The 21,640-nt window shown below is 39.9% G+C and overlaps 1 protein-coding gene across 2 annotated transcripts in view; it reads left to right on the top strand.

Annotated features, from left to right (window-relative positions):
- The first annotated feature begins 7,261 nt into the window (after nt 1-7,261).
- PDE7A (phosphodiesterase 7A) overlaps nt 7,262-21,640 on the top strand; it is a 66,997-nt gene continuing 52,618 nt past the window's right edge. For both annotated transcript variants that reach the window (XM_016198883.2, XM_016198882.2), the window contains exon 1: nt 7,262-7,415. In XM_016198883.2, the coding sequence (XP_016054369.2) occupies nt 7,278-7,415 (138 nt within the window). In that variant the 5' untranslated portion in view covers nt 7,262-7,277. The remainder of the gene's footprint in view (nt 7,416-21,640) is intronic.

Here is a 21,640-nt window from a genome sequence, read left to right as displayed (position 1 = left end):
TAATATTTTACTGTGGAAGCCACTTTTCTGGTTTTGCTGCTTTTCTGGTCCTGGAGGTGAAATATAACTGAGACCTAGCTGTTATCTTTAGGGAGGAAACATTCAGGGGGTCTAAACCGCATGACCAGCAGATATGCTAGGGGAGCACAGATTACCCTGGGGACAAGGTTCTTGTTTTCCCACCCTGGGGACAAGGTTCTTGTTTTCCCAGTTTTTCCCTTATTAGGCACCCGGGGCTTCCTGCCCTGGTGAGTTTCTGTTCCCGAGTTTCCTAGTTTCCGCACCTGGGTTTCTGTATCTGACCCACCTAACAATAACAACGACATATAAAGCCAGATTGCAAAGCTACATGTAAAGCTAGAAAATACTAACATATCAGTTTGCAAATCCTACTCTGAGTACACTAATTCTTCCACCTGTCAAAACCAAACGTTTACCAAGCTATGGCAAATATAAAAGAGGTGGCTACTAATTCACAACAGTCTTCTGGAGCATACATTATTGATTCTTTTGTTGGAAAGTAATAGCGCTCTTAATGAACGAAGAAATTGTAGCAATAAAGAAAAAAAGTGCTGTGCCAAATAAGGAATCAAGAAGCAAAAAATATATATATATATAATACCATGAACGAAAGACTTTGAAGACACTGTATTGTCATTTTTTTGCAATAAAGCCTTTTAAATTTTGTTATTAATTTTTCATGTTTCATTATGTCCTTCTTAATGTCCCTCTTTTATTTTTCATCATTTTCTCTTTTATGGTGAAATTACCTTAAGGCCAATTAGTTATGTGGCAAAAATGCTTGAGGCAAAAGTGCTTGAGGCAAAAGTGCTTGCTGCAGAGATGTCTATGGCAAACACGCTCAGGGCAAAAATGCCAGAGATGGGTCTCCTGGCTTCTAATTTGTTGTTGAGGGGGCCTTTGCTATTCTGATCCACTATCCTTTATATGTATCCTGTTGTATTTTCACTCTGGAAAATTTTAAAGTTCTTATTTTTGTCTCCATTATACTGAAATTTCATGATATGCCTCGATTTAGGTCTTTTCTGTATACACAATTCTAGGACACAGTTGGCCGTCTCCATCTGGAAATGTGTGCCCTCCAGTTCTGCTAAATTTTCTTGAATTATTTCTTCCTTACAATTTTCTCAATTCTTTCTTTCTGAAATCATCCTTATTTGGATATTTAACTCCCTGGACTGGAACTCCAATACCTGTATCTTTAATTTTTTTCTTTTTTCTTTTGGGAAGATATCCTCAACTTTATTTTCTAACCCACTCATTACATATTTAACTTTTGCTATTATAGTTTTGCATTTTAAAGAACTATTTTATTTCTTCTTTTTATGTCATCCTGTTCTTATATAATTTCTCTCTCTAAGGACATTATTGGTTTTTTTGGAGGAGGGGGTTCTCTGTATTGTTTCTGTTTCCCCTTGTTTGTATTTTCTGTTTCTATTGTCTCTCATGCTATGGGATTTATTCAAATTTTGGCAATGCTCATTTATTCTTTCATATTTAAGAATGAGATACTGATGTGCTATTTGTGAGTGCCATATACATGGGTAGGACTTAACCTTAAAATTATGTGCAGACCCACTTTTTGGTTGAAGGAATCCAAACTGATAGCACCTATAAAACTTTTGCCTTGGGCAGGTCCACTCTGCTAAAAGAGGGATCTTCCAACCTCTTGCCTCAAGGATATAAACTTGGCTGTCAAGGGTAGTCAGATTCTCATTTATCCCACCACTTTTCATATGGTACTCTAATCCCACCCTGAGCTCTGCCTGGTGAACCCAAGGCAGAGCCCATCTGGTTCAATCCATTCAATCTTTTGCAGAGGCAAAGGAGAGTGAGTTACTGCCTGTCTGCACATGGCTGGGGAGGAAATCTGGGGCTCTAACCACTTGTTTTAGAAAACTTCAACTTCACCCTTTTTTCCTTTTAGCTCACTTGCATGCTTGCCTCCAACACAGTTGGGGCCTCTCATTCCTGAGATATTCTGGGTCTTTGAAGCAGGAACTGGCCAGAGGTAGCTGCCCCCATTTGTGATCTTAGGTTATAGCTTTCTGTTCTGCTAAGACATGGACAGCTTGGCCATTCACCTTCGGTTTCTAAAAGAACATGTCAGTTTTCATTTCCCTTCCTCTTCTCTATCTTTTGGGTTATGCCATATTTTCTTCCTTCAGTGTCATTTAGTATGGTTTGGGGAAGAAACATTGGTCAATGCATGTTATCTGCAGTATTTAGCCAGAAGTCCTCTGACTGATTATTAGTGTATCACCATGGAAGGTGCTTGTCAATTAGTGTTGAATTACTGGTCTAGAGCAACCAACCCTCTGGTGAAATTTTCCTTCAATTGCCCTTAATTTCATTAAATATTCATCAGTGCATTATAAACATTTTACTTTTACTCACAGTTTTTATATTTAAAAAATAAATTTTGTTATAAAATATGTTTAGCTTGGAAAATGTGGCAAGTAATATATGCTTATCTTAGAAAATTTGGCAAATTATTTTAAAAGAAAAACTACAATCCCACCACTTCTAACATTTTGGGGATATAATTTAGGGATTACTTTTGGGGAATATATAGAGATTACTTTATAAGCTTTATCAGTAAAGAAATGGAATTAACAATTTAAAATCTTTCACAAAGAAAAGTCCTGGTCCAGAGAGTCCCGGTCCTGGTGAATCCTATCAGACATTTATGGAAGAAATAATAGCACTTTATGCAAACTCTTTCAGAAAATAGAAGTGCAGGGATTATTTCCCAACTCATTTTATGAAACCAATATTACCTAACACCAAAGTTAAACCAAAAAAAAAAACAAAAAGGAAAACTAAGCAAGGGGGAGCAGAACAGATCTTATTTTCAACATTTTTTAAAAAAATATGTCTTTCATTAATTTCAGAGAGAGGAAGGGAAAGGGAGAGAGAGAGAGAGAAACATCAATGATGAGAGCATTGATCGGCTGCCTCCTGCATGCCCCCGGCTGGGGATCTATCCCACAACCTGAGCATGTGCCCTGACCAGGAACTGAACTGAGATCTCCTGGATCATAGGTTGATGCCCAACTGCTGAGCCATGCCAGCTGGGCCTTATTTCCAGCATTTGAACTTATCTGAGGCTGCCTGAAGGACTGGTCTCTGTTTTGTCTAATTTGGACATCTGCTGGTGCTGCTCAGGAAAATTGAAGGGAGACTGACCCACAGACACCTGGGGTAAGAGATCATGGGTAGAGGCCCCAAGGAGAGACACGTTGGGATGTTAAGACATTCCTGTACACAGGAAAATTAAAAAAACCTACACATGGGCCCAGGCAAGCTGTGTGTTCAGTCAAGATCTAAAAAGACCTTAAGATTTCTCCTTGGGCTGACCCCAAAGCTTAGAACCAAGGCTCAGCTAATTAATGAAGAACTTCCTTGGCACAGAGCCAGTCTACAAAGACTGGGAAAGGTGGCTGTTTTTTTTCAAATGCCCACTGTTTAATAACAACAACAAAAATCACAAGGCATACAAAGAAAAGAAAAGACCCATTCCGAGGACGAGAAAGTGGCAGAAACCAGCCAAAAGAAACATGGGTATCACACTTAAGAGACAAAAACTTTAAAATAACTGTCTGAAATATCTTATTATTATATTAATATAACATATTAATGCTTTAGTCACCATCATGCTTTTCCACACAGCATTATTTTTAACCAAGAAACTCATTTTATAGCAAATAAAGGCAGTAATGTGTTCATGCTCATGGGATTCACTGGTCCTACTATGTTGCCTATTACCCCGAAGTAGCTGATCTGATAGGAAGACTGAATAGCCTTTTCCTTTTTATTGTGATGAAAATGTACTATTTTAACCATTTAAAAGTGTACAATTCAGTGGCAATAAGTACATTCACAATGTTGTTTAATCATCACCACTATCTAGTTCCAGAAGTTTTCCATCATTTGAAAATGAAACCCCATACCCATTAAGCTGTATTCCCTGCTCCGCCCTCTTCCCAGCCCTTGGTAACCACTAACTGGCTGTCTCTATGGTTTGCCTATCCTGGATATTTCATATAAATGAAATCATACAAGGCAAGGAACCACTATCAGCTAAGATGCTTGCTGAAGGCAAAGGAGATATGAAACAGGTAATGGAAGCGAGAGTAGTTATAAATAGTAATTATGACCATGTTGCCAGTTGCAGATACAAGGACTGTAATAAAGAGCATTTTTCCCTCATTTTGATATGAATATATTTGTGTTTGCTGTACTAGCCAATTATTCCCCCCTTGTTCCCCAAAAATGTGTTAATAGTGGGTAGTCTTTTATCTTGGTATTTAAGTTATAGGCTATCAAAGGGATACTGTGACTCATCAAGAAGAGGAATGCATATCCCTTACTCTCATCTTTTGAGAAAGGAAGGAGGTGTTATTGGTTGTATGAGAGATAGTTGCATCATATGAACATAAGCATGATTTTGCTATGGTCTTTATTTGAACACTAAATACAATTAAAAGTGTGTATGGATGATGTGAAGTTGACAAGAGTTGAACTGGGGTGGTTTTGTACTGTCAGTTTAGCTAAACTGGAACTGTATTTCCCAGAACGCTCTTTTATGACTTTGGTTTTGGTTGGCCATAATAGACATCTGCAGAAGACTTAAGTGGAAGTCAAGCACCAGCCATTATACTTGGAAGGTCCATGTAGGGTCCCAGGGACCATTGCAATTTAGCACATGATCTGTTGACTCACCTCATTGGCAAGAGCAGCAGGGCCTGCCCTCCTCCAGCTTCTGTCCTAGATAAGATATATGTGCAGCAACTCTCTCTATAAAATAGGATAGATATATATATCCTATTGGTTCTGTTTTTCTGGAGAACACTAGTACACTTCCCTATACAGAAGGACACAGAAAACAGTTGAAGTTCTGGTCTTGAGATACTTCATGGTGTGGTGGAAAGTCATGGCTCTGAGATCACACAAAACAGAGTTTGGTGGCATAAATGATTTATGGTCTTGGAACCTGATTCCTCATCTGTGGAACTGAGATCAAACGTTTACTTATGTAGCTGTTATGCAGGGTTAAGTTAAACATTGTATTGTAGACTACCTATTATTGCCTCACAGTGGGTGGATAGCAAATGTTAGCTTCCCACTCTGCTGAGGGGAGACGTGTTGTTTAGTGTCCTGAGGCTTATTAAATGATTTAATCAAACTGAGTCTCTTAGATATTAAATGTGATGTAGTTATTTGGCATACACTGTCTGATATCACACAATACCACCTTCTGGGCCATTAGCTGCATCACAGAATTCAAACATTATTTGAGGTTAGTCCTGCCACTTATCTGTGTAAGAGGTAGGGTAAGTTATGTTTTCCTGAGCCTAGTTTCAATTTAAATACTATTATCTCAGGGTTGTTTTTCTTTTCTTCTTTGTTGATCGGAAGTAAATAGGATAAAGTGTTCAGCTTAATCTTAAGAATACAGTAGATGCTCAGTACATCCACTAGGTATCGAGAGAGTTTTAAGGTTTCAAAAATGAATTGGGTCAGTTGTTGCGCTGAAGGGGAGCTTAGCATTTGGTGAAGACAAAATCCATGAAACCACAGTGGAGGTCATATTTAACAGTAGAGAGGCAGACAAGTAGAAAAATACCAAGGGAGGAGATAGAAAGTTTTAAGTGATATAAAGAAAGAGATGCCATGGAAAGATGATAAAAACATCTTGCAGACATTTGTTGATTTGTGGGATCATGAGCATTTAGTGCCTGCTCTCTTCAGCAGGGGCTATGCAGTACTTCCCACCTTGCCGTGGACAGTCATGGCTAACAAGTGGAAGGGTGGGTGCCCTGAGAGCAGAGCCAGATTAACAATTTTGCCAGCAGGGGAGAACTTGTTCACGCTGACGTCCTAGAGGTTGGAATGCATTTGGAACAATGGGTTGCAGCTGAAAAGCTTTGGCAGTTTAAGGAGAAATGTGACAAAGGAACCTGCAACTTACATATCCAGCTTGCAAACCAGGTCAAGAAAGCAACATTCTCATGCTTTCTAAAAATCAAAGCCAACAAACGCCACTTTCGGTAAAAGGGCAAGCAGTCTCCTTTTTCCTTTGTCTTCTCAAAGTCATCCTTTCTCTCTCATTTTTTCCAGTGCACCCTTTTCCCCAGTCTCGGTGTTTTCCCTCCGCCCTTCCGCCCCCTCCTCGCTCCCGCACGACCCGCTCCCCAGTTCTCCGCGCGGTGGGGACCCGCACCTGCCAGGGACGCGCGCGAGCCCGGCCCCGCGGAGGGACCGGCGGTGACGTAGCCGGGAGCTCGGAGCCCGCGCGGCCCGCTGACGTCACTGCCACCGCGGCCCCGGGCGAAGCCCGAGGATGGGAATCCGAGGAGGGGAACACAGCGGGGACCCCGCGGCCAGGGCTGAGCGCCGCGGCTGCGCTGCGAGCTTTGCGTGTCTGGGGTCGCAGGGCCGGCATCGCGCCTCCCGCGCCGGCCGAAGCCCCGCACGCCCTCCGCGCCCTCGAACGCCGGCGCTCAGTGATGGGGGAAGGTCCCGCACGGCGGCCTCGCGCGCACGCGCCCTGCGGGGACGCCGAGAGGGGAGAGGGCTGAGGCGGCCGCGGGCTGAGGCTGGCGGCGAGGAGGGCGGCGCGCGGCCCCAGGGACGGGGACGGAGCTCGCGGCGGCGGCACGGGAGGAGGGCGGCTCGCGCTCGCGCCCGCCGCCGCCCGCCGGTCTCCCGGGGCGCTGCGGCGGCGCGGCGTCGTGACGTCACGGAGGCGGAGGCCGTGGTTGGCGCAGGGTCCGCGGCTGCAAAGTGTGAATTGCGCTGGCTCGCGCCGCGGGAGGAGTGGAGTCGGCTCCGGGGGAGGGGAGGGGCAGGACGGCGGCGGCCCGCGCGGGTGCTGCTCCCGAGCCGGCGCGCCCGGCTCTCGGCTCTGGCTCCAGCCGTCTCCTCTCGCAGCGCAGTGCTCTGCCCTCGCTCCGCTCCTCTCGGCGTTAGAGCCCGGGGGCGGCGGGGCTCCCCCTCCGACTTTGCCTGGGCTGCCCCCGCTTGCACCCCAGAGCCGGGCGCGCGCGGGTCCTGGTAACTGTCGCTGCGGCCGCCGAAGCGCCTTCCCGCCGGCGGCCCGGGCGCAGTGTTCGGGTGGCGGAGGCGTGAGCGCGGCTTCCCGGCCCGGGGTCGGCGGCCGCCCGCCCTGCCCCCGCCTCGGCCCGGCGCCCCGCAGCCGCGGCCCCTTCCCAGCGCAGGGGCCGGCGGCCGGGGCAGGGCGGGCGTATTCAATGGAAATATGTTACCAGCTGCCGGTGCTGCCCCTGGACAGGCCGGTCCCCCAGCACGTCCTCAGCCGCCGAGGAGCCATCAGCTTCAGCTCCAGCTCCGCGCTCTTCGGCTGCCCCAATCCCCGGCAGCTCTCCCAGGTAAGTCGCCGCCGCGGGGCTCACACTTGGGGGCTTCTCTCTTTGTTTCCCTCTTCCCACCCGGCTCCACCTCCGCGACACCCCGAGTCCTCGCCGTTCACCCAGACTGCCCGTTGCCCATTGTTTGGGGCTCTAGGCTGGCCCTTCGATGTGAGAGCCGCTTCTTTTATCCTCGGGACTGTCCACTCTCAGTCCTCGGCCTCCGGGCAGGGGGGCTCCGGAGGCCCTTCAGACCCTCCCCAGTCCCCGCCACCACCCCCTGCGCAGGTTTAATCCTCAGTAATGACTTTGTTTCCCTCCCTCGCTCGCTGTCTCGGTCGGGAAGTTGGGCCTGCCTGCATTAGTTGTGGCCCTGGCACACCTGTGCCCCCCACACACCTGTGCCGCGTTCGCGCCTCGCCCGCCCTGCGCCCGCGCGCCCCGTGGTGCTCGGATGAACCTGCGGTTCCCGGAACAATAGACCGCTTCCCTGCCGCTGTGCTCCGACCCCTGGGATTCTGCAGGTGGACCCTAAGTGGTACCGGGGAGACAAGTGTCCAGAGTGTTTCCCTGAAGCTTCCGTTTCCGCAGAGTTGATAGCCGGGAATCAGTTTTTATTTAATAAGGAGATGGTAGGATAGAAACTACTACTGATGAACACTCACAGAAAGACTTTGTTTGGAATGGTCCAGTACCAGTTGCTCCTGAGAATTTCGTTCTTTTCTGTGGTGATGCTTTTGGCCCACTTCTTAGTTCTTGCTGATTTTGATTGCCAGATTTAAAATAGGGAGGCAGAAAGAATTTTATTTTCTTTACATTTGAACTGATTGCCCTCCATTTCTGCTGCCAGAATGTTACATGTTCATAATCACTTTTTAATTCAAATGTATTTATTTTTCTCTTGGTTAATATCAATAGAATTTTCATATCTAAGATATTTTAGTATCTTTCTCCTAATTATATTATAAATATCCCGAGCAGGATCTGTGTTTTTTTTAATAGGTGGTGTGAAGCACCTGGTAGAGAGATTGCTTATAACAGGTGTGTCCAGTAAATATTTGTCACTTGCTTCTTTGCCTAAATTGCTTGTAGAGAGAGCAAGCACCTGTATTTGGGTTTCTCTCTGAATTGTTTTTATTTAAAATCAGACTTCTTACATAGGAGAAGGTGCTATACTAAGGTCAGAGCCAACTTGTAAAAACTACTATGATATTTAGTGACATTTTAAATAGCACTACTTTGTTATTTTGAAAGTTGGATTCAGGATCTCCCTTTATAGTACTGCTTAAAGCATTTTTAGGTTGCAAAATGAATGTTGAAGAGATATTAACACAGTGCTGAAAGGCTTTTTAATGGTAGTAATGGAAGGTTTTTAATGGTAGTAACTTTTATCACTTCTAAATATTTTACTTTCTTAAATCAGCAGGCACATGACTAATACCCATTTCCAGTTCAATCTAAATAATAAAAACAATAAGTAATCAATTATAAAATCTAAAATATGAATTGTCACTTATGCCCCCTGAGGAGAATATGAATGAGAAGGGAGATTTCACGGGAATTAAAACGAGGCTGATGCCAGGAGTTTTACCTGATGTCTTAATTAACCCATAGAGACCAATTTTAAGTTGCACTCCTTGACACATTTCCTAGCCTTATGTTTTAATGGGTAATGGAATGTAAAAACTATGATTGTGGCCGATAAAGCAAATTATGTAAAATCACACCATATTTTACCCAGTCTTAAAACTTTAAGAAAAATTTCCTTACCCCAAAGTGAAGTACATTGGAACTTGTGAAAATTTGGACAGAAATTTCCCCGAATTAATACTTTTCTAATCAGTGTTGCTCAACATTAAAATGATGGTAAACTTACTATAGTGCTGAAATGGTATGCTTATCATTACCAAGACTTGAGAGTATCATTTAATACTAAAGCATGTGTTGATAGTGATTTCTTTAGCTAGATGGGAATTTTAAATAGAAAAAAAAAAGGTAGAGAATGTTGGAATCTTACTCAGAGTTCTATAAAATAAACGTTTAGTTAAACCAAAAGCTTCCTTTACCCTTGGATCTTCAGTTTCTAAGTCTAAACAAACCTACAGATATTATAAAAAGTTTAGGGGGGGTTGTAGTTTCACTTAAAAGACTTTAAAAAAAACCCCACATTTTTGGTTTTTTAGCCACTAAGTAGAACAGTTTTTTGTATTAGTTTTTCTATCTTAAAATATGTTCAAAACTAGTCATCTTTTCAGTTCTTCACAGTAATATTGGAGCCTAGCTTGTAGTGATACTCAGATATTTGTTGCATCAGTGAATAGGTAATGAAGTTGTCTCTGAGCATCAATTTGAAATGTGAAAACAATGTAAGGACTTTCATCAAGATATAGGAGTAACTTATTTAATCCTAAACCTTGTTTGGAAGTTTTAACTATAGATTTTAGCAGATTCAGGACATAGACTCTGAACAACCAAAATAGATTTCTCGAACCTTTTAAAGCCTGTGTGTTTTAGGCAAAATTCTGACAAACTTGTTTTCCAAGTAGCAGCAAATTTGAAGGCGGCTGGGAGGCTGCTCGAGTCAGGTTCACATTAATAGTGGCAGAAGTTGACAGCTGACAAACCAAAAGCCAGGGATCAGAAGAAAAACTCTTCAAAGCTGAAACTTGTACAAAGGAACCCTGGGGACATATATTAGGGGCTTGGGTGTTGTACAACACAATAATTATTAGGATAATGTAAATATAGCCAATTTTTTAAAGTTTAAAGATAAGTGCTGTTTTTTGTTTTTGTTATTTTTTTTTAAAAAAGCTCTCCATGCTGAACAGTTTAAGTGTTGACTACTAAATGGACAAGTGTGAGTTATCTGGAAAATTCATTTATGTGGAACACCAGCTCTCCCAAGGATGCCAAGTAAATGAGGCATTAACTTTTTGTTTTAGGTTGTATACTACTTTCTGAAATGGTTAATAGTTTTTTTAAGTTATTTGGAAAATAGGGATACTAAAAGAAGCTTGGTTTTGTCATTTTGGGATATCTATTATTGATAGCTGGGTTTAAAGATTTATCTTGCTAATAAAGTTCGTTCTTGGGAAAAAATATTGCAAGAGCAAAAATTGTCTTATTCGCCATTAGCCATTGTGACCACAGTGCTTTGCATACATAGGTGCTTAGTAAAGAGTGGAAGTTGAGTTAGTGTATTCATGGCAACCAAAGCACTGCACCTGGGATTATTTAAGTCAGATTTTATTATACACTGGAAACAAGTCTTATTTGGGTTACAAATTTGAGATTTAATTTTAAAAATTTATTATAAATCTATGATATATTTTATTTTTGAACAAAATATTGGGATCTAACATGTAAACATACACTTTTAATATCATAATAAGCTAAATTTGATTTCTAATTTGGCATCTATGTCTTTTTAAAAATAGTCCAGGTTTTGTTTTGTTTTGTTTCAACGGCAGTTCAGAGTTCACAGCACAATTGAGTGGAAGGCATGAAGGTTTTCCATGTGCCCCCTGACCCTAAACATGTATAGCCTCTCCCTGTTGTCAACATCCCCCACCAGAGTGGTACATTTGTTACAATTGCTGAACCTACATTGACATCATTATCACCCAGAGTCCATAGTTTACATTAGGATTCATTCTTGGAGTCTTTTTTTTTTTTTTAAATACAGAAACTATTCCACAAATATTTACTGAAGACCTGTGAATGAGGCTAGTGTTTAGGTAATGAGAGAGGTAAAGAATTAGTAGTTTAAAAAAAAATCACTTGTGAGCCTGCCAACCTAACCCAGTTTTCTTTATACATAAACATTTTCACCTGTAGTCACAGTGTACATCTGCGTTGTTTCCAGCAATGTTCTTAGTCTGTGACAAGTTACGAAGGTGCTGTATGTATGTGCTAGAACAGTTCAAAGCTCCTAGATAAAAGTTGGTTCCTCCTTCAAGAAGCTTACAGGACTGTGATGGGGAAAATGATGATATGTGATGCAGTTTTTGTATTGGAGTTATCGAGGTGTGATGAGCCTACAGGAAGGTACACCTAAATTTCCTGGGTCAATCAGCGGCTTAGGCCAAGGCCTGAAGGTTAGGTAGGTGTTTCTAGATAAATGGGTGCATGTGGGGAGGAGGAGGTGCAGGTCAACACTTTCCCACAGAACTTTTGGGGGTGATGGAAATGTTTGCTGCAGCATCCAGCCTAATAGTCCCTAGCCATATACAGAGTGGGCAAAAGTAGGTTTACAGTTATGAGTACGCAAAAGAGTTTATCCTTGTATTATTTATTTATTGTAATATTTTCCATACGAACAACTGTAAACCTACTTTTGCCCACCCCATATAGCTAGGTGAGCAATTGAAATGTGGCTAATTTGACTGAGGAACTGAATTTTAAGTTTAATTGTATTCAAGCAGCTACACATGGATAGTGGCTATTTTATTGGCAGAGCAGATGTATAGTCTTACTTAATGATCATTAATAGCGATGTAATGTTGATCTATCAGTAACATTCTCTGAATGTTGAACTTTCAGGTTCTTGCTATTGTGCACAAAACTTCATTTAATACCTTTATGATGTTTAATAAAGTCTTTAGAATGGAATCACTAGGTTGGGCCAATACCTAATAACATTTTTTGTCTTTCTAGAATGCTCTACCAAGATAAATGATCATCTCTCTTTCATCTCCAATATGTTATTAGATTATAATACTATATAATTATTTAAAAACATTATTTTGTATTTTATAAGCATTTATATAAATGCTTTACTGCTTTAGTAGATGCACTCTGTGATGATGCACTTAGTTTTAACTTGCAATAAGCAAGCTTGTACACTTCCTGAAGTGTTTTTGTGTATTTGCATTTCCTCTTTTGTGCAATTTCATTTGCATATCCTGAGCTCATTTATAAGGGCTCTTATATATCTGATATCAGTGCACTATTCCAAATTATTGTTACCATAGTAGTTGCCTCTTCACAAATCTACATACAGAAGCTAGTATAGGGGATACTGTGAACCAGGGTGGAATACCCTCTGGGAAGTGGTGGGATACCCCCAGGGGAGTGGTTCTGTTTAGAGCCCTTTCTTCTTGTCCACTCCAAAAGCTTGTTCTTTTGGGACCTTGGTTTCATTTTTCTGTTTTCAGAAATGATTCATACTTTGACTTAAATTTAATACTATCATGTTTTGGCTTTTAATTCTGAACTAATATGTATTTATACTACAAATATATGCTCAAACAAAATATTAATGTAAATTTATAATGTATTTGGGGTGTAGTTCTGTTTGAGAAGTAGGGTATTCAGATTGTTAGTTTATAAGTTGTCATCAGCCTGTGGGACGTAATTTGCCCAGACTTCGATGCTTTGTTGCTAGCCTAGAGTTACATCAGTTATACATATTGTCTGTGCAAGAATTCTTTTGTAAACACAAGTGTCCTGCAAGAGGTAAGAAAATATTAAGCCCTTTACAGGGGTTAGAAAGATTAGGGAACTCACTGTGGGTAGGAAGAGGGAAAGGTATTATCTATTCTGTCTGAGTCAGTTTGATAAGACTTCTGTTAATGCTTCCTTTTAAATTTCATCCCTCCTTCCCTCCCTCCTTTTTCACTTTTCAAAAAGGATCAGAGGAGAACAATTTTTATTATTCTGATTTAAAAACTCAAAACTTTTTTATTCTGGCTACAAATTGCTCGTATTTTATGATTAATTTGAATTAGAGAAAATGGAGTGTTTGCCTAAAAGTAGCATAGACTGTTGATTTTTATATTGTTACCAAAAGGTTATTCACAAATAAATGATGCTTTTGCACTCAGGTGTAAGTGTTCATATGATTGGTATATGAGGAAAGGAACAAAGACTGCATTTGTAGATGAGCCTTCTGAGCTTTCAGGGCTTCATTTTGGCTGCTGGCAAGTACCCTTCCTAAGGAACCTGTCACTGATCTTGTGCTTGACATCAGAAGTGTTTCCTGCGTATAATTTTGAATAGGAATTTTGAATTTCTGCTCCATGCCGCCACCTGCTGGTAGGGATGGCTCTGTGTTTTGAAGATGATGGCTAGCGGGAGGAGAGGGCAAAGGTAGTACAGGGCGGCCTTGGGGAAATAAATTGTCATTTGGATAACTAAGTTTCAGCAAAGTCTATTCGATTCTTTGGAGTTTTGAGTAGATCACACTCTAGCTCAGGACCATATGAAGTACTTGGCAAAAGGTTCGTGGTAAAGGTGCGGTAGTCTTGGCTTCAGTAATAACTGTATTTGTTTCCATTTATTGAGTACCTCCTGCGTGCCAGATGCTGTAATTGATGTTTTTAACCTGTGGGAAAAAACCTCTAAGCGATCCTACTCCCATATTCACCAAGGAGTAAACTGAGTTTAGAGGTATTAAGTCACTTGCCTGGGGCATCACAAGACTGTCAAGAAAGGCCTCTGTGTTTCATAGCCTCCCCTGTGAAGGTGAATGGCATACAGTTAGACTTTTAGGCTTATGGATTGTAGATCTTGTTGGCTATGGATCTGGATAAAAAAATTCAAGTTTTTCTGACTTGAGGTATTTGAAGTGATATCCCCCACCCTGGTCTTCTCAAATTACATCTGAAGTATTTGTATCAGTTGCCATGTTCTAGGAAGATGAGTAGGGAAATCATAACTCTGAAGGCAGTGACTGGGGTGGTGAGGTGATTTGAAATACATTGTTGATATGTGACTGAAGAAATCGGAGACATTTATAGTCTGGAGAAAAGAAGGCTCAGGATTTGGGCCAGGAGGGCTGGGAATGGAAGTGGGGGAATGGTTGGTGAGAGATCACAGCGCTGTGTCTTCAGGATTTGAAGGACCACTGTGTGAATGAGAGGAAGAAGAGACTAGTTTAGATTTTGATTGGTTGTATGTTCTCTCTCTCTCTCTCTCTCTCTCTCTCTCTCTCTCTTTTCCCTAGAACGAGAGGAAGTTTGTTTAGCATACAAAATGAAAGCACACTCGAAGAGAAGATTGTTTTAACCTGCCCAGTTTGTATTACTTTGTTACAGCAGCCCTAGGAAACTAATACAGATGGCTTTGATTGTTTTCAGGAGACATTTAACTGAGCACTTATTATGTGCCAGCACTCTGCTAGGTATGTCAAAGATCATTCTTGGAGTTTGGTGTAGTAGGAAACAGCTATGTAAATACACAAATTACCATACACTTGACACATACTCTCATTAGGACAGTGTATGAAGTTCATTGGTGGAAAGTGGAGCCGGGAGAACCAGGGAAGGTTTTATTTACAGAGACCTTTGTGCTTGGTTTCAAAGAGCTGAAATCAAACTTGGGAATTCTGCTTGATTCTGCCACTACTAGTGCTATCATTCCTACCTAGTTCAGGGCATGTGTGGCCTGCTGCAATAGATCCAACGAAGTAATTTTTTAAATGGAGTCAGATCATGCCACTCTTCTGAAAACATCAGTGGGAGCTTATCACAGTGAAAATAAAATTCAAACTACTTTTCATGATGTTGTCCTATATAATGTGATCCCTGCTAACTTTTTAGCCTCACTCACTTTCGCAGTGGTCTTGCTGTCTGTCAACCTGCCAGGTTTGGACCCATTTTTGAGTTGGCACTTGCTCTTCCTCGAGGCTCAAGATCTTATAGCTCCTTGTCCTTCAAGTCTCAGCCCCCAGCCTTTGCAGAGGAACCTTCCTTGACCATCCTTTTTAAAATAGCACCCCTCCCCCTATCTGTGCTGTTACCTTGTTTTGTTTTGTTTTGTTTTATGGCACACACCACTAACTCGATTTATTTGTCCATCTCTGCCAGGCTTCCACCCCCTTACTCCCAGCCCTGCCACTGTAGAATGTGTGGTCAGGAAGTAGGGATCATGTTTACCCTACTCACCGCCCTGCCCCTAGCATACAGCACGTAGGAGGCCTTCCATAAGGAAGAATGAAGAAGTTACTCTTTTACTCTCATGCTTACATGTCAGATCTGTTATGAGTTCCACATTGCGTCTTACAGTTTCATTTTATAGTCCCCACCTGCTCCTCCCCTGAATTCCTCCTTAATCTTCATACTCTCCTGAGCTGCCCTCTGTGCTATTGGAGCTATCCTTAATCTAAATTTATGTAATCTTATTTTTTTAAATTCATTGTAGACAGGGAAGAAGGAGGAGAGAAAGGAAAACGGGGGAGGGGGGGAATCACACCCTCGACCTTCCGATGCACGGAGTGAAGCTCGAACCAACAGCCACGCTGACCAGGGCCATGCAGGCTTATTTAAGAATACACTGAGATTTAGAAAAGTTGCTCAAAGAAGCGCAGCTGTAAATTGTGTTTTTGAGAATTTGAACTTAGATCTCTCTCTCCCTCTGACAAGAGCTTCTGACAAGAGCTTCTCTGTGTTGTACGGGTGCACAGGGCTGATGTTTTTGGTGAGTAGGAGGTAAAAACCCAGAATTAGAATAGGATCCCTGTCCGTTTGGAATAAAAATAGCAAACACTTATTATGTGTTTCTGTGAGAAGAACTAGGTGATATTTGTTAAAAGAAATTTTGAAAAGTAACTTGAATTTCTTTTGGACTGATGTTAATATATGCTTGTTATAAAATATATGGAATATACAAAAAATATAAAGAAGGGAAAAGAAAGCGGAGAAAGTAAACACCATTGGTGTCCTAACACCCAGAGATAACCAGTTGACATTTTATAACAGTTCATCCAATATTTTTTTGTGCAGAAATAAATATTGTGAAGGCATTTTCATACATAAATCTTTCTCTAAATTTGGAAGTCTCTTTCTAATGTAATTACTGGATCAAAGCATGTTATCAAATTTCTTTCCAGAAAGATACCAAATTATATTCAATGAGCAGCATGTCAGTGCCTTGTCATACCTGGCTAATATTTTTAGTTTTCATTTCTTTGATTTTTGTTGATATTAAACTTGAAATATGTTTATTACCTACCATCTCTCTTATATGACTTGTCTATACCCATTGCCTATTTTTCTGTTGGCAACTTAGTATATTCTGAATCAATTTTTGAATTGTTTTATACTAATAATGAACATTTTGTCATATTTATGGCAAACTTTTATTTTTTTGCCATATATTTTGTTAATCCTCACTGGAGGATATTTTTTTCCATAGATTTTTTTTTTCCCCCAGAGAAAGTTAGAGGGGTTGAGAGAAGCATCACTGTGAAAGAGACACATGAATTGGTGGCCTCCCACATGCACCCTGACCAGGGCCAGGGATCAAACCTCGACCCTTTGTGCAGGCCGACTCTCCCACCACTGTGCCACGCCAGCCATTGTTTGCCTTATTTTTTATGATGTTCTAACTACACTGCTAAACCTTTATCTAGCAAGTATTAGTCTCTTTAGTGATGTAATCAATCACATGAGTAAATCTTTTATTAATAGAAAATTTTACTATTATTTCACATATAAACTTTCTATCTTCAGCATACTAATTTGATAAAGATCTCTTTCATTTTAAAAAGTTGTGTGGAATATAATTGTCAATAACAAATTATCCCTAATTATCTCTCTATATATTTAATTTAGGGTAAAAGGAAGGTGACAGGATACATACTAGTCTAGAACTGAATGTGGAATTTGGAGAAAAACATTTTTAGGCTGGGAAATTGATTAAAAGTGAATGACTTGAAAATTTCTGACTGTTACTACCAAAACAGCAAAGTGCAACTTGGGCTTATTCCACAAGAGCACCTGACCTGTACTCTTGAAAACTGTCAAGGTCATGAAAGACAAGGAAAAACTGTGAGGTTATTACAGATCAGAGGAGACCAAGGAGAAGTGATGACCAAATACAATGTGGTACCCTGATTTGGATCCTGGTACAGAGAAAGGACATTCGTGGAGAAACTGATGAAATTTGAATGAAATCAATAGTTCATAATTTTGTACCGAATGTTAATTTCTTTCTTTTGACAATTTTGTGCCAATGTTAATTTCTAACTTTTGACAAATGTACCACAGTTATCTAATGTATTAACATTAGGAGAAGCTGGGTGAAGCATATACAGCAACTATCTGTAAATCTAAATTTATTCCAAAGTAAAAGAGTTTTTTAAAAAATCAAATGGAAATTCTGGACTTGAAGAATATAATACCTGAAATGAAAAGTTCACTAGAAGGACTCAACAGCAGTTTTGAGATGCTAATAAAAAGAATCAGTAAATTTAAAGACAGAACAAGAGATGTGATTCAATTTGAAAAACATAGAAAAATGATTGAAGAAAAATAAGCAGATCTTCAGAGGTCTGTGGAAAACATCAGGAATACACATGTCTGTAAAGGGAGACCCAAAGGCTACAGAAAATAGCCAAATGAGAAAATTATCAAATTTGATGAAAAACTTAAACTACACATCCAGAAACTCAGCCTCAATAGGGTAAATACAAAGAAATCCATGCCTGGACTTGGCGTAGTCAGTCTGTTAAAAGACAAAGAGAAGATCTTGAAAGCAGCAAGAGAAAGATAACTCCTTACATACAGGGGAGCATCAGTGTGATTAAGCTGCTTTCTCATCAGAAACACTGGAGGCCAGAAGGTAGTGGGATGACGTATCCAAAGTGCTGGGGGGAAAAACAACTGTCTATGAATAATTCTGTGGTTAGCAAAACTATCATTCAAAAATGAAGGTGAAATAAATACATTCCTATGTAAAGACAGAATTTGTAGCAAGCAGACCTGCCTTACAAGAAATACCAAAAGAAATTCTTAAGGTTGTCAGAAATGACATCAGATGGTAACTCAGATTCACAGGAAGAAATGAAGACATTGGAAATGTAAATATGTAGGTTAATCTAAAAACTTCAAATACACTTTTTCTCAATTCTTTTTTAAAAAGCATGGAATTCTATCTAAAAATAAATTTAGTATCTAGCATTTCATTCCCTCCCAATCCTTACCACGTTATAGTTCATTCATCCTAGTTGGAAACAAATTGTTCCCAGCTCTTTGCCTTTTGGTCTGTAGCATCTCAAAATTTTTGGTTTTAGGACTTCCACTCTAAAAAATTATTGGAGACTCCAAATAATTTTGCTTTATATGGGTTTTATGTATTGATTTTCTTGTATTAGAAAATAAAACAAAAATTAAAATATTCATTTAAAAATAATAGTATCAAGTACATGTTAACATAAATAATGTTTTGTTTTTGTTTTATGGAAAAGTGAGTATATTTTCCAGAGCAAAAGAGTTAGCGAAGAGAGTGGCATTGGTTTACCCTTTTCAAATCTCATTAGTGTCTGGCTTAGGAGAAGACAGCTGGATTCTCATATAGGCTTCCGCATTGAACTTGTTGCCGTACGTTGTTTTGACTGAAGTATATGAAGAAAATTTGACTCCATTCAGATTTCGTTGGAAAAGGGAAATGTATTTTAGTAGCCTTTCCTTATAATTATGAATATTTTTCTTTGATGCTAAAACTCAAGGAGTGGTAATTTCATAATGGTTAGTTGCAATGTGGAATCCAAAACATATCAACGAATTTTTAAATTCATCCTTATACCATGGAATACTATGCAGCTATAAAGAAGAAGGATCTCTTACCCTTTGGGACGGTATGGATGGACCTGGAGAGTATTATGCTAAGTGGAATAAGCCAGGCAGAGAAAGACAAATATCACATGATCTCACTTAAGAATATAATCTGGTGAACAAAGTAGATTCAGTGGCATAGAAGCATAGAACAGACTGACAAATCTCAGAGGGAAGGTAGGGGTGGGTGGGAAGAGATTAACCAAATAATTTATATTTGTAAATGTATAACCCATGGACACAGACAGTAGTATGGTGGAGGCCGGGGGCGGGGAGTGGGGGCGGGGTAGAAGGGGTCAATGGGGAAAAAAGGGACATATGTAATATTTTGAACAATAAAAAAAAAGATTTATAGTTAAGCAATATACTTTCTCACATTAAAACCCATTGTTTCTGTTTATTTCAACAGGATAATGGAGAAAACAAAATTTCTGTCTGAAGTAATTACATTTAGAAAAAAACTATTAGGTAATTGAGTGTTGCATAAGACTGTCTTTTGAAATGGTTTTAGATTAGTTAGTATTTGAAATTTCTAAATTTAATGCCTTCTATAAATTAGGGCCTGGTTTAAACTCCTGGAAGCTAAAATCACAGATTATCTATCATTACTGTGTACTTAATTTAAAACTTAGTTATATCATCGTTGCAAAAGTCATACCTCCTTGTGATAAAATTAAATAATTCAGAAGAGTATAAATTAAAATTAAAGTAAATCACTCCTCACCAATTCCCCATAGATAAGCAGTGTTTATAGTGTTTTTAATGCTTTTCCTGAAAATTTGTTTACATGTAAATATCTGGATATGTATTGTATGTAAACACAAGATAACCTTTTTTAAGCAAATGGAATCATAAGTATTCTGTAAATACGTGCATTTTGAACATTTTCGTATCAGTGTAGTAGACATATCATTCTCTCTTAATTCTTTATGTTACCAGTTTATCAGAAGAAAAAATTTTTAGTAATAAAGCACAACTTTTAAGTTAGTTTCCCCTCAAATATTGCTCCTGATCCTTTGTCAACACTTTTATTGGTCAAATACAATAAAATCAATTGCAAACCAAAATTGTATATTGCAAAGTATAACAGTTTTTGTGAAGTTCATGGGTGTGATATTAGAGAACTCAAAGCTATTGACAGTTGGACTGACAGTTGAAGAAGAGAAAATTTTCATGGGCAATGACTACTAGATGCTTTCCCCCCACCTGATCTTGCATGTTTATTATTCTAGAACTTATCATTGTCAAAAACTTTCATGGCCTATAAAATATCTGACTGGTATTTTTACTGGACTTGTTTGAATTTATAGTTTGGGCAAATTAGCATTACTAGAATTAATCCAAATAAAGTGGTCAGAGCAGTGGCTGGCACAGTCAACAGTCAGAAGAGACTAGTTGGATGCTCTTTTTGCCCCGTCAAATATATTCTTCACTCTCTTTATCTTGCTCTGTGCCGCAGGAGGCTGACCTCTGTAGAATGCATCACCCGGATTCTTGCTTCTGCTTTCTTGTTGGATTTGGTCATTAGGTCTGGTAGGAGATAGAAGGGTAGGAGGAAAGAAAGGTTAGAATATATTTCCTAGCCTGTCACCCTGTAGGGCTGTTTGTCTACCTAAGGGTCTAGTAGTAACAGTGGTAATAGCTTCCTGCTGTTATTAGCCCCTGGGGGCTGCACCCTGCCCAGACCTTAGTAAATAGTTCTTCATGGATTTCTCTTCAGTTCCTCCCCTGAGTGTGCCATCTGTTTCCTGCTGGGAGCCTGGCTGATAAAGCTGCTCTCATCCTAATATTGAGTCTCGCTATTCCAGTCTTCTTTGAGATTCCTCAATAGAAATTATCTTCATAGAACCCTTTATCATTTTTGTTTAGACCATTTATTTTTATTTGGTGCAATTATGAGTGAAATCTTTTCTCTCATCTTTTCTAATTGTTCGTATGTAGGCAAACTTTTGATTTTCGCATGTTAACTTTGTAAGCAGCCGCATACTGAATATTATTATTGTTGTTTCTAATAGTTTTTCAGTACCTTGTTTATTTCATAATCACTTGCAAATGCATCACTCGCAAATAATAATTTTGCCTTTTTATCGTCACTTTATTAAGAATGGTTAGTTACTCAGATGCATTTTGGGACATCTTTGAGATGCCTAAAGTTTTTCACCTCTGACCTACTAATTTGAAAATTATCTTAGTAAATATTGTAATATTAAATTACTCTTGTGTTCTAGAATGATTCTTACCTGGTTAAGATATAGTATTTTTTTTTAATATGTCTTTATGGATTTCAGAGAGAGGAAGGGGGAGAGAGATAGAGAGAGAGAGAAACATCAATGATGAGAGAGTCATTGATCAGCTGCTTCCTGCAGCCCCCCCCCCCCCCCCCCCCCATCAAGCTCACAACCCAGGCATGTGCCCTGACTGGGAATCCAACTGCCATCTCCTGGATCCTAGGTTGATGCTCAACAGCTGAGCCACATCCGGCCAGGCAGATACAGTGTTCTTTTAATGATTCTACTCACTAGTGTTTTGTTTAGGACTTTCGCAGCAATATTCCTTCCTGAAAATGATCTATAGCTTCCTCTCCCCGTCCAGTTTCATGTTGTGGTGATAGTACTCTGTTGATATCATCCTTGTATTTTTCAAGGCAAGTTAAAAACAGTAAAGCAGCAAAGAAAAGATATATATATATAT

The sequence above is a fragment of the Miniopterus natalensis genome, chromosome 16 (genome assembly GCF_054644295.1).
Source record: "Miniopterus natalensis isolate mMinNat1 chromosome 16, mMinNat1.hap1, whole genome shotgun sequence".
NCBI lineage: Eukaryota > Metazoa > Chordata > Mammalia > Chiroptera > Miniopteridae > Miniopterus > Miniopterus natalensis.
This window is presented reverse-complemented; position numbering and strand designations above follow the sequence as displayed.